General features: G+C 43.6%; 1 protein-coding gene across 1 annotated transcript in view; it reads right to left on the reverse strand.

Moving 5' to 3' along the window:
• Positions 1-17287, reverse strand: part of kdm5a (lysine demethylase 5A) — a 209557-nt gene that overhangs the window by 97573 nt on the left and 94697 nt on the right. The window contains exons 14-15 of the mRNA XM_043708905.2: positions 16462-16656; positions 685-866 (exon numbers count right to left, since the gene is read on the reverse strand). Of these exons, the coding sequence (XP_043564840.1) occupies positions 685-866; positions 16462-16656 (377 nt within the window). The remainder of the gene's footprint in view (positions 1-684; positions 867-16461; positions 16657-17287) is intronic.

Below are 17287 nucleotides of genomic sequence, written 5' to 3' on the forward strand. Positions count from 1 at the left end.
CTTAAAGGGACGACAATGCTTTCCCACAATTTTACAATTCTTACACACCAACTTCATGACAGTAGGAACCTTAGGAACATTGATAGGCAGAGGGATCTTAGAGAGTGCCCAGAAAGTGGAAGCACAAACTGGAGGGGTGATCAAGGTGGCATATGGCATGTTTGCCTTCATTAGTCAGGTCATTGAGTATAAAAATTGACAAGCAATATTGCTGCTTTATAAAACTTTAGTCAAGCCCCATTTGGAGTATTGTGCTCAGTTCTGCACTCCATATTATGGGAAGGATGCGGAAGTTTTAGAGAGGGTGCAAAAGAGATTTACCAGAATGCTACCTGGATTGGACTGTATTAGCTATAAGGAGAGGCTGCACAAACTTGGATTATTTTCACTCAAGTGTGGGAGGCTGAAGGGTGACCTGGAGGAGCATATAAATGATGAAACGCATGGACAGGGTGAATAGTTGGAGTTTCTTTCAGAGGATGGAAATGTCAAATATTAGGGGGTATAAGCTTCAGGGCCATGTGCTAGGAAAGTTTTATTTTCACACAAAAGGATTGTCACAACCACCTAAAGGAGCAGTGCTCCAAAAGCTAGTGCGTCAAATAAACCTGTTGGACTATAACATGGTGTTGTGTGATTTTTAATCAGTTTAAACATACTGATACATAAAATAAGTCAACTTACCTGAGACAGAGGTTCGTAACTGGGCAATTGCATAGATCCTTAATGTGATAAAGACACACAAGCCGATTGGGATCGCAAGTACATGTAACAGCAGACAGGAAACATGTTGTCTTGCACGTCTCACACTGTCGTTCGTCATCTGGTAGCAGTTCAAATGCCTCTTGTTCAGAATCAACAATACCCTAGAAATGGATAAAATTTTCAACTGAATCTAGAGGATCTGGAATTGACAATGTTAATTTTACTCCTCGCTCCTCACAAACCTAGCCTGCTGAATATTTTAGAAGCTTTTTTTTAATACTTGTACATGGGAGGGAGATGTTGCTGGCTTGGCCAGCTTTTTGTTCCATTCATACCATTTCCCTGCACTATTTTCTCTTTGAAATACTTATCCAATTACCTCTGTAAAGACTAAATTGAATGTGCCATCTGCCATCTCATCCAGTGCATCTGAAATCCTGACCATCCATTGAGTGAAAGACTGTTCCCAGAAATTCTTTTGTTTATGTGACAACACTTGATATAACCACATAGGCCCTTGGACCACCGGAAAAGGTACTTCCAATTTAACAAAGCCCTCATTTTCATGCTCGGTGTGCCTGAATGAGGGTCCCAGATTGAAAAGAAGGCCCTAAAGAGCCACTCTTTTCCTGTTGGCTCCTATAGTCCGTTGAATCTCACAACACTTGCCTGACTCCAGAGAATCCATCATATAGGCTGCAGTACAATATTTCCAACACTCCAGTTGGCACTGCCAATACTGCAAAGCTATTGGAGGTAGGATGTTTGCTCAAGTTTGGCCTTAATTCAGTGGGAAACCTCTGACAGTCCAAATATCGAAATTTTGCCAACCTTCTGGAGAAAGACAATGTAGATCACCCAACAGTTCTACAACTGGCAGACAATACTCACCTCTTCTCAACTGAACTCCAATCATGAGGTGAGCAAGGACATGGGCAGAAAAGTTTTGAATGGCCTCAAGTTAACAGACTATGGATTGTGTGAAGCCGGCCAGTAGTTAAAATCAAGAGATGACAAAGAAGATAAGGATGAGGTTTCAGTAGCAGATAAGCTGAGGTAAGTGCAAAGTTGGACATCATTTATTTTGGCCTGAAAATCAAAGTATATATCGTCAAAAACTTACTTTGGAGGTCAGTGATAGAGGGTGTAAAATAATTCAATTTAGCTTCAAATGGTTGCCAAGACAAGGTATGAAGAGCTGGCCAGAGTCTTGCCAGACCATTAGGCTGCGCACTCAGTTGAGGGGAAGAGGTTGAAAAGGAAAATCTTTTTCACGGTAATCTCAGTCCGTGCAGGATTTGAATGTATGCTGTTGGCATCACTCTGCACTGCAAAGCAGCCATCCAGCCAACTGAGCTAACTGACTACCCCAAAATAGGAAAGTTACAGAGTTTGTGACTAGAAAAGAGACGCTAAACTTCAATAACATGAACTCACTCCACATCTCAAGAAATGTGCCAATGGATATAACAAAGGCATAGGTCCTGACAACATTCAGTTGCAATGTGGAGGAACTCTAGAAGTAGCTGTGAACTGAGCCATAATTACAATACTGGCATTTGTCCAATGTTACGACACAGAGACAGCCAGTCCAAAATTCAGGCTTTCTACCTCTGTATTCATGACACAGTAAATCTAACGTTCAAAAACTCTCAAAACTGACACAAATGGTTCCAAACCAGACTTTTTGAATAATCAATACGAGACTCTACGAATAATTAATTCCAGACACCAATTTGTATTTTAATAATGTTAAGACTCTCCTGCTCCTCGGATGCTGCCTGACCTGCTGTGCCTTTCCAGCACCACACATTCAACAAAACAAAAATTAAGCCAAGTAATCTAACTGATTTGTGCAGTCAGCTCAAAACCCTTTTGCTTTCAGCCCCATTCACATAAGAGACAGAATGACAAACAAACAATTAAGGGATAAATAGAAAAAAAAATTGACTGGCACGGTGGGGCAGCATAGTGGCTCACTCTTGCCTCACAGCACCAGGGACCCGGGTTCTATTCCTGCCTTGGGTGACTGTCTGTGTGGAGTTTGCACATTCTTCCTGTGTCTGCGTGGGTTTCCTCAGAGTGCTCCGGTTTCTTCCCACAATACAAAGATGAGCAGGGTAGGTAAATTGGCTGTGCTAAATTGCCTGTTGTGTTCAGGGATATGTAGGTTACGTGCATTAGTTTAGTCTGGGTTAAATGTAGAGTAATACGGCAGGGGAAATGGGTCTGTGAGAGATACTTTTCGATCAGTGCAGACTTGTTGGGCCGAAGAGCCTGTTTCCACACTAAGGATTCTATTCTATTACTCAAGTGATTTTTATGGTGCATTGTTTCACCGACAACACATGATGGTTTCTTAGTCAATTTGCTGAAGATATCAATCAGGGTCACCTTTATGGTTCACTCAGATAAAGACAGTAATACTTATAAACAAACAAATTGCTGGAAAAATTCAGCAGGTCTGGCAGCATGCATGGAAATAAAGTTGAGTTAACATTTCAAGTCCAGTGACCCTTCCTCAGAACCAGTTATCTGCTTTCTCTCCAAAGATGCTGCCAGACTTACTGTGTGTGTTTGTTTCTCATTTCCAGCATCCACAGTTCTTTGGGTTTTTTAAAAATAATATTTACTACCCAGTTTCCTATTCCCTGAGTTTTAAAGAACTTCTAATGGGAAATTAGGCATACAGCTTTCAAATCTTCATGCTGTAGCATCAACAGCCAGATTCCTTCTGACAGAAAGGACAGTCTAAAACCCAACTCCAACACAGACCACTCCCTGACAGACTAACTGTTTCTTCCAAGGGGTCCAAGTTACCAGTCAACATCTGCCATCTGCTTGAGCATAAAATCGGTTTCCAGATTTACGAGAACCAATTCTAGGGTAGTATATAATCATGGCTCAATTCACAGTTACTTCTGGAGTTCATCCGTATCGCAATTGAATGTTGTCAGGCTGTCTTTGCTGTATTCAGTTGCACATTTCTTGATGAGATACGAATTCTGCCGGATGGGTCACAGTCATTCAATGGTTAGCACTGCTGCCTCTCAGTGCAAGGGGCCTGGATTTGATTGCACTCTCGGGGAACTGTCTGTGTGGGTTTGCACGTTCTTCCCCACCTCTGCATGGGTTTCCTCCCACAGTCCAGAGATCTACAAATTGGTGGACTGGCCATGCTAAATTGCCCATAGCGTCCAGGGTTGTATAGGTCAAGTGGATTAGGCATGGGAATTACAGGGTTACAGGGATAGGTGGGATGCTCTTTGGAGGGTCAGCATGGACTCAATAGGCCGAATTCTAATTCCCAGATACTAAGCTTGTTAATAACCCACATCTGCCATCTGTTTGAACATAATGCTCTTCCACAGTAATAAAGCATCTGCAAAACCTTTTGATCAGTAACTTCTAGTCCTCAAAAATAAACAAAACCTTGTTTCGTCTCTTCCTGCTGACAAATTGTCATCCACAGTCCAAAGTAATCTTAAACTCAGTTCCCAGTTCCAAACCAAAACTGATAAAACTAATGAAAAAAATCGAGGTCTTGAGGGCTCGAAAACCAACCATATGAAAAATTGTCAGGTACCGTATGTCTGGTCCAAGAACACCCGGACAAATCCAGTCTGGCCACTTACAGACACAGTCAACACTCAACCATCAAAAAGATGGAAAACATACTCAATTGCACTATCTCACAGCTCTTCACAGAATTTTACAGTACAAAAGACAGACATGCAGCTTATCATTCCAGCACCAGCCCTCTGAATGGTCCTCACTGAAATGCTCACTTTATTGTCTTCGCCTCACGACACTGCTACATTGTTACCATTTTATTCTGAAGGCTCTGATTGCACCTATCTCCACTACACTGAGGCATTCCAGATCTTTTCCACACATTTTGTGACTAAACTTTCATGTCACTTTAGATTCTTTTGACAGTTGTTTTAAATCTGTTCCATTCAATTTTTGATCATTAATGAGTGTGGTGAGTTCCTCCTGATCTACTCTGTCCAGACAGATGATTTTGAAGACCACTATTCCTCTCAATAACTTCTTCAATCTATGCATACAACTAAAACAGCTCATCCCTTCTTGAAAAGCTTTAAGGCCTCCACATCCTGTAAAGTGCAAGCCTGAAACTGGACACACTAACTAATGTCTGAGACAAGTTCAACGTAACCTAATTTCTCTGGCATTTTATTTTTCTATTAATAAAGCACCAATTTATACACCCACATCCCTCCACACCTGCACTCCCTTCAGATTTGTGCTTTTTTTGTCTCTCCATGTTCTTTGTACCATAGTAAACTACTTCACATTTCACCGCATTGAACCTGATCAGCCACTCATCCAAGCATCTCCTTCTGAAGTTCTAAACAATCCTCCTCAGTTCAAAATTTCATATCATCCACAAACCTGTGCATAAAGATTGGGTTGTCAAAATGCCAAATCATGAAAAGGGTCTAATAGTGACCCGAGGACCTGTGTGACAAACTTCCACCATTTTGAAATACATCCATTAACTACTACACAGCAGTTTATTTTCCGTCAGTAGCCAATTTTGTATCCATGTTACAACTGTGGCTTTTCCTGCAGGAGCTAGAAATTCGCTGATATATCTGATATGAATTACTTGATCAAGCATCTTTTAGAAATTCAAGTACACTGTGACTACTGCAAACGACTCCAGCAATGTTGTCAAAAGTAACTTTTCCTTTGAAGAAAATATAGCCCTATGTTTCCAGAGTTTCCACTCAAACAGAATATCTAATATCTTCTCAACAGCAACAAGTTGCAGTGTCTGAATTAATTCCTTGATGCCCTAGTTAGGGTACTGGAGTTGGAACTGGATGAACTTAGGATCATTTGGGAGGCAGAGACAGTTAAAGTTACAGAGAGATGGTTACTCTTAGAGGGGGGCGGCATGGTGGCACAGTGGTTAGCACTGCTGCCTCACAGCGCCTGAGACCCGGGTTCAATTCCCGCCTCAGGCGACTGACTGTGTGGAGTTTGCACGTTCTCCCCGTGTCTGCGTGGGTTTCCTCCGGGTGCTCCGGTTTCCTCCCACAGTCCAAAGATGTGCAGGTCAGGTGAATTGGCCATGCTAAATTGCCCATAGTGTTAGGTAAGGAGTAAATGTAGGGGTATGGGTGGGTTGCGCTTCGGCGGGTCGGTGTGGACTTGTTGGGCCGAAGGGCCTGTTTCCACACTGTAATGTAATCTAATCAGTAATCTAATCTAGAAATGAAGATAGTTGGGCGACTGTTAGAAGGGGTAGGAAACAGGTCAGTGCAGGAATTCCCTGTGGCTGCTCCTCTATATAACAAATGTACCGTTTTGGATTTGGTGGTGATGGTGGTGGTGGTGAGGGGGGTAAGCTACTTACTAGGGGTAAGCTATAGGGTACAGGTCTCTGGCACAGAGTCTATCCATTTTGCTCAGAATTGCATCAGGCATTGGGGACTTTATAGTTAGGGGGACAGATCAGAGATACTATGGGAATGAGAGAGACTTGCAGTTGGTGTGTTGCCTCCGAGGTGCTAGTGTTAGGGAAAGTAGTGGACTTGTAGCAGTCCAATACCACATCACACAAGGCTTGAGTATTGACTCGTTTATTTGTGAGCTCACAGGGAGAGACAAAGCAACCAGCTCGATTGGATGGCCACTAGTCATAGAGTCATAGAGATGGTACAACACGGAAGCAGACCCTTCGGTCCAACTCGTCCATGCGAACCAGATATCCCAACTCAATCTAGTCCCACATGCCAGCACCTGGCCCATATCTTTCCAAACCCTTCCTATTCATATACCCATCCGGATGCCTTTTAAATGTTACAATTGTACTGGCCTCCACCACTTGCTCAGGCAGGTCATTCCATACATGTAACTACCCTCTGCGGGTCACCCCATAGTCTCCGACGTTCCAGGGAAAACAGCCCTAGCCTATTCAATCTCTGCTGTACCTCAAATCCTCCAACACTGGCAAATTTCTTGTCAATCTTTTCTGAACCCTTTCACATTTCACAACATCCTTCCGATAGGGAGGAGACCAGAATTGCATGCAATATTCCAATAGTGGCCTAACCAATGTCCTGTACAGCTGCAAATGACCTCCCAAATCCTGTCACTCAATAAGATACAGAGAGTTGTGAGATTATGTAGGATAAAATCAATTAACAATTAATAAACTGTTAATTGCAAGACAACAAGCAAGCTAGGCACCTTGCCAAGTCATTAGCTTCAGTCACATAACATCTGGACAGCGTCGGTTAGTAGCTGATAAGCAGGTGTTAGTATAGCTCCATGCAAAGAGAAGAATTTGTTTATCAGGTATCAATACAGATGCAAGGCCAACCACCTTAGCTGGGCATGGGAAAACATAGGCTTTTAGCAAGCAGGCCCTAAGGCAAGATTCAAAATGGTTTCCAGGCTTTTAATATGTGACAAAATGGATGCCACGAATCTAACAATTTTCCCAAAGCCAGGGTCTGAGATGTCTCGGATCATGTTTTCAGGATCCTTGGGGGGAGGGGGAGCAGCCCCAAGTTATGGTCCACATAGGCACCATGGACATAGGTAGGAAAAGGGATCGGAAAGTAAGGCAGAAATTCAAGGAGCTAGGGTGAAAGCTTAGAGTTAGAACAAACAGAGTTTTTATCTCTGGTTTGTTACCCATGCCATGTGCTATCAAGATGAGGAGCAGTTGAACACGTGGCTACAAGGGTGGTGCAGGAGGGAGGGTTTCGGATACCTGGATAATTGGGGCTCATTCCCCAGAACTCCCCAGGTAGGTGGGACCTCGAGAAACAGGAGGTCTACACCCGAACCACAGGGGCACTAATATCCTGGGGGTGAAATTTGCTAATGTTGTTTGTGAGAATTTAAACTAATTCAGCAGGGGTACAGGCACCTGAATTGCAACTCTAGTGTAAAAAGGTTGAAAGTAGCGAAGTCATGAATGAGGTTTCAAAGATCGCATGAAATTACTGGCAGGCAGGAGGGTGGTTTGAAGTGCATCTATTTCAACGCCAGGAGCATTCAGAATAAGATGGGTGAACTTGCGCATGGGTTGGTACCTGGGACTTCGATGTTGTGGCCATTTGGGAGACATGGATAGAACAGGGACAGGAATGGTTGTTGCAGACTCTGGGGTTTAGATGCTTCAGTAAGATCAGGGAAGGTGTAATAAGAGGGGGAGGTGTGGAATTGTTAGTCAAGGACAGTATTATAGTGGCAGAAAGGACATTTAAGGATGCATCTATTGAGGTAGTATGGGCTGAAGTTAGAAACAGGAGTTTTTTTTATACATCACTGAATGGGTCCAGAGATGTAGAGGAAAGGATTACAAAGATGATTCTGGATAGGAGCGAAATTAACAGGGTAATTGTTAGGGGAGACTTTAAATTTCCAAATATTGATTACGCTATAGTTCAAGAACTTTGGATGCAGCAGTTTTTTTCCATTGTGCGCAGGAGGGTTTTCTGACAGTACGTAGACAGAGGCGAGGTCACATTGGATTTAGTACCAGGAAACGAACCAGGTCAGATGTCAGATTTGAAGTAGGTAAGCACTTTGGTGATAGTGACCATAGTTCGGTTACTCTTACTTTAGCGATGGAGATGGAGGGCAAGAGATATAGCTGGGGGAAGAGGTGATTATGATGCGAATAGGCAAGATTTAGGATGCACAGGATGGGGAAGGAAACTGCCGGGGGTGGGCACAATTGACAAGTGGAGCTTGTTCAAGGAACAGCTACTGCTTGTCCTTGATAGGTATGTACCTGTCAGGCAGGCAGGAAGTGGTCGAGCTAGGGAACTGTAGTTTACTAAATAAGTTGAATCCCTTGTCAAGAGGAAGGAGGAAGCTTATGTTCGGATGAAACATGACGGCTCAGTTAGGGCACTTGAGAGTTACAAGTTACTAGGAAGGACCTAAAGAGGGAGCTAAGAGCAGCGAAGAGTGGACATAAGTAGTCTTTGGCAGGTAAAAGCTTAAAAATGTGTTGCTGGAAAAGCGCAGCAGGTCAGGCAGCGTCAGGATACTTTTATCTTAGCCTGCTTGGCACACTCTCCTCATTCCTGAAGAAGGGCTTATGCCCAACACGTCGATTCTCCTGTTCCTTTGACGCTGCCTGACCTGCTGCGCTTTTCCAGCAACACATTTTTAAGCTCTGATCTCCAGCATCTGCAGTCCTCACTTTCTCCTTTGACAGGTATAAACCAAGGAAAACCCAAAAACTTTCCATGGGTATGTCAGGAATAAAAGAATAGGAGAGTGAGGTCTGCAGATGCTGGAGATCAGAGTTGAGTGAGTGTTGCTGGAAAAGCACAGCAGGTCAGGCAGCATCCGAGGATAAAACATTTAATGTGTACATGGATTTCAGTAAGGGGTTTGATAAGGTTCCCTACATAGGCTATTGCACAAATGCAGATTAATGATGAAGGCTCTGGTCCAAAACGTCCATTTTCCTGCTCCCCGGATGCTGCCTGACCTGATGTGCTTTTCCAGCAACACACTCTCAACAGGAATAAAAGAATGACTAGGGTAAGATTAGGGCCAGTCAAGGACAGTAGTGGGAAGTTGTGCGTGGAATCCAAAAGAGAGGTGCAAAATGAATATTTTTCATCAGTATTAACACAAGAAAAAGACAATGTTGTTGAGGAGAATATTGAGATACAGGCAACTACAATAGATAAGATTGAGGTGCACAAAATGGTGGTGTTAGCATTCTGGAAAGTGTGAAAATAGATAATCTTCCTGGGCCATGTGGCATTGATCCTCTGATTCCCTGGGAAGCCAGAGAGGAGATTACAGAGCCTTTGGCTTTGATCTTTATGTCTGCATTGTTTATAGGAATAGTGCCAGAAGACTGGAGGATAGCAAATGTTGTCCCCTTGTTCAAGAAGGGAAGTAGAGACAACCCTGGTAATTATAGACCCGTGAGCCTTACTTCGATTGTGGGTAAAGTATTGGAAAAGGTTATAAGAGGTAAGGTTTTTTATAATCATCTAGAAAGGTATAAATTGGTTAGGGATAGTCAACACGGTTTTGAAGGGTAGGTCGTGCCTCACAAACCTGATTTAATTCTTTGAGATGTACGGGTAAATGAGGGTAAAGCAGTTGATGTGGTTTTAAATGGATTTCAGTAAAGGAATTTGATAAGGTTCCCCACAGTAGGCTATTGCACAAAATACAGATACATGGGATTGAGGATGATTTAGCGGTTTGGATCATAAATTGGCTAGTTGAAAGAAGACAGAGGGTGGTGATGATGGGAAATGTTCATCCTGGACTTCAGTCACTAGTGGTGTACTGCAAGGATCTGTTTTTGGGCCACTGCTGTATGTCATTTTTATAAATGACCTGGATGAGGGCGTAGAAGGATGGGTTAGTAAATTTGTGGATAACACTAACGTCGGTAGAGTTGTGGATAGTGACAAAGGATATTATGGGTCACAGAGGGACATAGATAAGCTGCAGAGCTGGGCTGAGAGGTGGCAAATGCAGTTTAATGCAGAAATGTTTGAGGTGATTCATTTTGGATGGAGCAATAGAAATAAAGAGTACTAGGCTAATGGTAAGATTCTTGATGGTTTAGGTGAACAGAGATCTCTGTGTCCATGTGCATAGGTCCCTGAAAGTTATCACCCACGTTGATAGGGTCGTTAAGGCAGCATACAGTGTGTTCGCTTTTATGGGTAGAGGGATTGAGTTTTGTAGCCACGAGGTCATGTTACAGCTGTACAAAACTCTGGTGCGGCCACACTTGGAGTATTGCATACCATTCTAGTCATCACATTTTCGAAAGTGGAAGCTTTGGAAAGGGTTCAGAGGAGATTTACAAGGATGTTGCCTGGTATGGAGAGAAGATCTTATGAGGAAAGGCTGAGGGACTTGGGGCTATTTTCCTTAGGGAGAAGAAGGTTGGAAGGTTGGAAGGTAAATTAATTGAGAAATACAAGATAATCAGAGGGTTAGTTAGGGAGGACAGTGGGAGCCTTTTTCCTTGGATGGTGATGACTAGCACGAGGGTCATAGCTTTAAATTGAGGGGTTATAGATATGGGACAAGTGTCAGAAGTTGTTTCTTTACTCAGAAAAATAGGGGCGTGAAATATCCTGCCTGCAACAGCAGTGGACTCGCCAACAGTAAGGAAATTTAAATTGTCATTGGATAAACATATAGATGATAATGGAATAGTGTAGCAAGTTTCTGAGAAGATTTGTAGCTCAGGTTGAGGTTCTGGATGTAAATTTGTTTGCTGCGCAGGAAGGTTTGCTTTGAGACGCTTCGTCACTATAAGGTAACATCATCAGTGAGCCTCCGGTGAAGCGCTGGTGTTATGTACCACTTTGTATTTATATGTTTAGGTTTTCTTGGGTTGTAACTCTCAACAACCCAAGGAAACCTAAACACAAATAGAAAGCTCGCTGATGCTGCTACCTAGTACATAGTGATGAAACGTCTGAAAACAAACCTTTCAGCTCAGCGAGCAAACTTACATCCAGAACAGTATAGGTTAAATAGGGTGGCGAGGTGACTCAGTGGTTAGCACTGCTGCCTCAGAGCACCAGGGTCCCAGGTTCGATTCCAGCCTTGGGCAACTGTGTGTGGAGTTTACACATTCTCCCAGTACCTGCGTGGGCTTCCTCCGGGTGCTCCAGTTTCCTCCCACAGTCCAAAGATGTGCAGGTTAAGTTAATTGGCCATGCTAAATTGCCCATAGTGTTAGGTGCATTAGTCAGGGGTAAATGTAGAGGAATGGGTCTGGGTGGGTTGCTCTTCGGAGGGTTGGTGTGGACTTGTTGGGCCAAAGGGCCTGTTTCCACACTGTAGGGAATCTAATCTAATCTAAATGGGCTATAGATTGGTTTCACAGGGCCTGTACTGCACTATAGTGCTCTATGTTCTATGTGGAGAAAGTGAGGTCTGCAGATGCTGGAGATCAAAGTTGAAACTTTATTGCTGGAACAGCACAGCAGGTCAGGCAGCATCCAGGGAACAGGAGATTCGACGTTTCGGGCACAGGCCCTTCTTCAGGAATGAAGAAGGGCCTGTGCCCGAAACGTCGAATCTCCTGTTCCCTGGATGCTGCCTGACCTGCTGTGCTGTTCCAGCAATAAAGTTTCATCTATGTTCTATGTCCCTCTATCACCATAAGTACATGAATAGGAATGGTTTGGAGTGATATGGGACAGGAGCAGGCAGGTGGAACTAATTTAGTTTGGGTGATGGTAGTTGAAAATAAGAGGGTGCACTATCAATATTGTGGGAGGGAAGAGAAGTGAGGACTGAAGTGTGGGAGATGGGTCAGACCCAGTCAAGGGCCCTGTCAACTAATGTACTGGGGAATCCTCAATAGAGGAAGGTAGTGGACCTGTCAAAGGCCCCCTTGTCGAAGTTGGCATCATCAGAACAGATGCAATGGAAACGGAGGAACTAGGAGAATGGAGTGGTGTCTGGACAGGAAGCAGGGCAAGATGATGTATACTCAAGGTAACTGTGGGAGTTGGTTGATTTGTACAATCCATTTTTCCACTATAGGGCAGTCAAATGTGACATTTACAATTTATATCGATGATTTGGAGTTGGGGAATACATGTACTGTGTCAAAGTTTGGAGTGGCAGAGCAAAGGATTGAGAACTGTGAAACTTTGCAGATGAACACAGATACTTGAAGTGAGTGGGCAAAGATCTGGCAGGTGGAATACAATGTTGATAAATGTGAAGTCACCCATTTTGGTAAGAGTAACAGTGAAAAGGACTATTACTTGAAATGTAAAATGTTGCAGCATGCTGCTACACAGAGGGACCTGGATGTCCTTGTGCATGAATCACAGAGTTGGAATGCAGGTACAACAAGTAAGGAAGGCAACTGGAATTTTTGTCCTTCATTGCTAAAGGAATGGAGTTTAAAAGCAGGGAGGTTATGTTACAGGATGGTGAGGCCACACCTGAAGTACTGCATGCAGTTTTGGTCTCTTTACTTGAGAAAGGATATACTCTCACTCCAAGGGGTGCAGAGGAGATTCACTAGGTTGATTCAGTTGAGGGGGTTGACTTATGAGGAGACACGGAGTCGACTGGGATTATACTCAGTGGAATTTAGAAGAATGAGGGGGGAATCTTGTAGAAGCATATAAAATTATGAAGGGAATAGATGACATGGATGTAGAGAGGATATTTCCACTGGCAGGTGAAACTTGGACAAGAGGACATAGCCTCAAAGTTTAGGGGGAGCAGATTCAGGACTGCATGGAGAAGGAACTTCTTCACCCAGAGGGTTGTCAATCTACAGAATTCCCTGCCCAGTGAAGTAGTTGATGCTACTTCAATAACAGTTTTTAAAGTTAAGATAGTTTTTCTGAACAATAAAGGAATTAAGGGTTAAGGTGAGAGGGTGGGTAAATGGGGCTGAGAGCACGCAAAGATCAGGCATGATCTTGTTGAGTGGCGGAGCAGACTCCAGGAGCCAGATGGCCTACTCCTGCTCCTCGTTCTTATGTGACTTGTCATATGTGGGACGTCAAGGATCCTACCGACTTTCAAGGTGACTACACGTGCAGGAAATGCTCTCAACTGCAGGTTTTGGAACTCTCAGACACTGCGGCACACCTGCCAGGCTGAGTTATGTAGATAGCATGTTTAGACAGATGGTCACCCCACAGTTCAAGGGACTGGACGAATGAAGGGAATGGTAGTCAAACAGGAACAGGCGGATAGTGCAGGAATCCCCCGTGATCCGTTTCACAAATCGGTTTTCTATTTTTTTAGATTAGATTAGATTACATTACAGTGTGGAAACAGGCCCTTCGGCCCAACAAGTCCACGCCGACCCGCCGAAGCGAACCCACCCATACCCCTACCCCTACATTTACCCCTTACCTAACACTACGGGCAATTTAGCATGGCCAATTCACCTGGCCCTGCACATCTTTGGACTGTGGGAGGAAACCGGAGCACCCGGAGGAAACCCACGCAGACACGGGGAGAACGTGCAAACTCCACACAGTCAGTCGCCTGAGGCGGGAATTGAACCCGGGTCTCTGGCGCTGCGAGGCAACAGTGCTAACCACTGTGCCACCGTGCCGCCCACCAAGCTGATTTTGGAAGCTGATGAGAGTGCTGATGCTGAGAGAGAGCAGACAGAGGCATGTGTTTTGGAACCACAAGTCACTTGACCATTGAAGGAAGGAAGAAGAAAGCAAAACAATAATAATAGGCAATACATTGGTTATGGGAACAGATCGTGACTCCAATATGGTGTGTTCCCTCTACTGCCAGGGCCAAGGTTGTCACCAAGTGGCTGAAGGGTATCCTGAAGGGAAAGGTAACAAGACATTAGTGGCAATGCTAGGTAAAGTGAGGGATGAGGTTTTGCACATGGAGTTTAGGGAGCTCGTCAGTAGATTAAGACACAATGTAGGAGGGATGGTTAGTAAGTTTACAGATGACACCAAAATTGGAGGTGTAGTGGACAGCAAAGAAGGTTACCTCAAAGTACCATGGGATCTTGATCAGATGCACCAATGGGCTGAGGAGTGGCAGATTAGATAAATGTGAAACGCTGCAGTTTGGAAAGGCAAATCAGGGCAGGACTTATACACTCGATGCTGAGGTCCTGGCAAGTGTAGCTGAACAACGATACCTTGGAGTGCAGGTCCATAGTTCCTTGAAAGTGAAGTTGCAGGTACATAGGATTAAGAAGGCTGCATTTGTTATGCTTTCTTTTATTGGTCAGTACATTGAGTAGAGGAATGGGAGGTCTTGCTGCTGCTTTACAGGACAATTTGCCAATATTGGAATACTGCGATCAATTCTGGTCTCCCTACTATAGAAAGACATTGTGAAACTTGAAAGGGCTCAGAAAAGATTTATACAGATGTTGCCAGAGTTGGAGGGTTTGAGCTATAGGGACATGCTGAATAGGCTGGGGCTATTTTCCCTGGAGCATCAGAAGCTGAGGGGTGAGCTTATAATGGTTTATAAGGTCATGAGGGGCATGGATAGGATGAACAGACAAGGTCTTTTACCTAGGGTGGGATAGTTCAAAACTAGAGGACATACACTTAAGGTGAGATGGGAAAGATTTAAAAGGGGAAACTTTATTGCTGGAACAGCACAGCAGGTCAGGCAGCATCCAGGGAACAGGAGATTCGACGTTTCGGGCACAGGCCCTTCTTCAGGAATCAAAGATTTAAAAGGGACCTAACGGCAACTTTTTCATGCAGAGGGTCATGCATGTATGGAATGAGCTGCCAGAGGAAGTGGTGGAGGCTGGTACAATTACAATATTTAAAAGGCGTCTGGATGTGTATTTGAAAAAGAAGGGTTGAGGGGAATATGGCCAAATGAAACCAGATTTATTTTGGGTATCTGGTCAGCACTGACGATTTGGACCAAAGGATTGGTATTCATGCTGTACAGCTCTTTAACTCTCAGACCTCAAAGGGATTACTCTCAGTGCAGAAATAGGAGAATATAGCAGTTTAATGCATGGCTCAAGAGTTTGTACAGGAGTGAGTACTTTAAATTCCTGGATAACTGGAACCATTTCTAGGGAAGGTGCAACCTAAGGCAAGACACCTGCACCTGAACCAGAATCAGACCAACATCCTCACAGGAGGGTTTATTATAGTCAAATAGTAGACATTGCAAGTCCTCATTCAGAGCACTTTTATTATCCTCATTACTTCATCCATTGAAACACAGAAAATAGGTGCAGACCCTTTGGGTCTGCATGACCATTCAACATCATGATTGATTATGCAATTTCAGTATCTCACTCCCACTTTCTCTCCATCCCTTGGTCTCTTTAGCCACAAGGGCCACATCCAGCTCCCTCCTGAATGTATCTAACAAACTGGCCCCAACAGCTTCTTGTGGGAGAGAATTCCACAGGTTCACCACTCTGAGTGAAGAAATTCTTCCTTATCCCAGTCCTTATTCTTAGACATGACCCCCTAGGTCTGGACGTCTCTAACATCAGGAACATTCTTCCTGCATTTAGCATGTCAGTCTAATCAGGATTCTATGTTTCTATGAAATGCCCCCTCATTCTTCTCAATTCCAGTGAGTAAAAGCCCAGTCAATCCAGTCTTTCTTCATATGTCAGGCCTGCCATCCCGGGAATCAGTCTGGTAAACCTTCACTGGGCTCCCTCAATAGCAAGAATGTCCTTCCTCAGACCAGGAGACCAAAACTGCAAATAATACTCAAGGTGTGGCCTCACTAAGGCCAGTATAACTGATATCCAACTGTTAGTACATGATAGAAGATCATTGTTTCATCATTGTTTCATCATTAAGTCAGTAGTAGTAACCTGCACTAGACTGCCTTGCCCCTGTTTGACCTGCAATGAGACATCCTCGGATCTGGAGTAAAAGCTAAATACTCCTGACTGCACAAGATGGCCAGCAAGGAATATTGTGTAGGGTCAACTGAACACACCTTGATCTGTGCCAAGGGAGTCCATCAGTTTCTTTGTTCTTACTTGTGTTGAGAGTTTTGATATAACAACTCGGCTACTTCCTACAGCAAATATGAGTCAATTGCATTCCTGAGACAGGCTGAGAATAAGGACAGCACATTTGCTTCCCCAAAATTCATCAGTGATCCAGATATGTGGTTACAACATTGCAGTAGTTACTGATATTTTATTCAAGGAATTTTTTTCTTCCTAATTGAATTTAAATTCCCCAGCTGGCATGATTTGAACTGACCTGCACAGCTCTAAGTCGACACATGCTTACATACCATTTCGAAGGCTGCATTTCTGAGTTGCGTCTCCTCCTCGAGCATGGTCACCATCTCCTTGTAGACAGCAGCAGCCAACTCAACGTCCAAACCCTCAGGATCAGCTGCCATTTTGCAGATTAGTTCTTCATGCGAGAACACACAATATCGGTGCAAACGTCGGTAATGACTGACACACTGACGGCCAATAGGCAGCTGAAATCAATGAAACGGAAGAATTAAAACAGCTTTTCAACAAAGTAGTATTTACTAAAACAGTAACCATGCTTCCAGTGCAGCCTGAAAAGGATGCACATTTCAGTGCTGTGAAGCAAACATCTTTGAATCTTAAGATATTGAAGATATTCCACACAATTCCAAATGCCACAAATGAGATAGCAATTACAGATCAGTATTTAAAGAGCAATTTGCATAATTATTGACACTTTATTCTTTTACTTTGAAAAACATCAGCCTGTATCCTGTGGAACCATTACACTGGGAGCCAAGGAGGGAGGTGCAGGGCACAGTGAGGAACAGCACTTTCGGAATGGAACTTAAAAGATGAACTGAAAATGATTGACAAGTGATCTCCAAAAGAAAATTCAAAACTAGTTTTAATTAGCTTGTGAAATTGTTCTCTTCTCATAAATAAAGGTCTGCGTTAGGTGGAAAATGAACTCTTAACCTCAAACATCAAATGGATACTGTTGCTTGCAATATAGCTTTGTATTCAAAGACACAGATACATATATTAAACTAACAGGCATATTTCTTATACATTAAGAGAGGGAGGGGAAGTTGAAGTGTTCAGCCACGGGGAGGTGGTGTTGGTTGGTGCAGGTGT

Source organism: Chiloscyllium plagiosum, unplaced genomic scaffold (assembly GCF_037043375.1).
Source record: "Chiloscyllium plagiosum isolate Xiang-an unplaced genomic scaffold, Cpla_swu_hap1 HiC_scaffold_19, whole genome shotgun sequence".
Lineage (NCBI taxonomy): Eukaryota > Metazoa > Chordata > Chondrichthyes > Orectolobiformes > Hemiscylliidae > Chiloscyllium > Chiloscyllium plagiosum.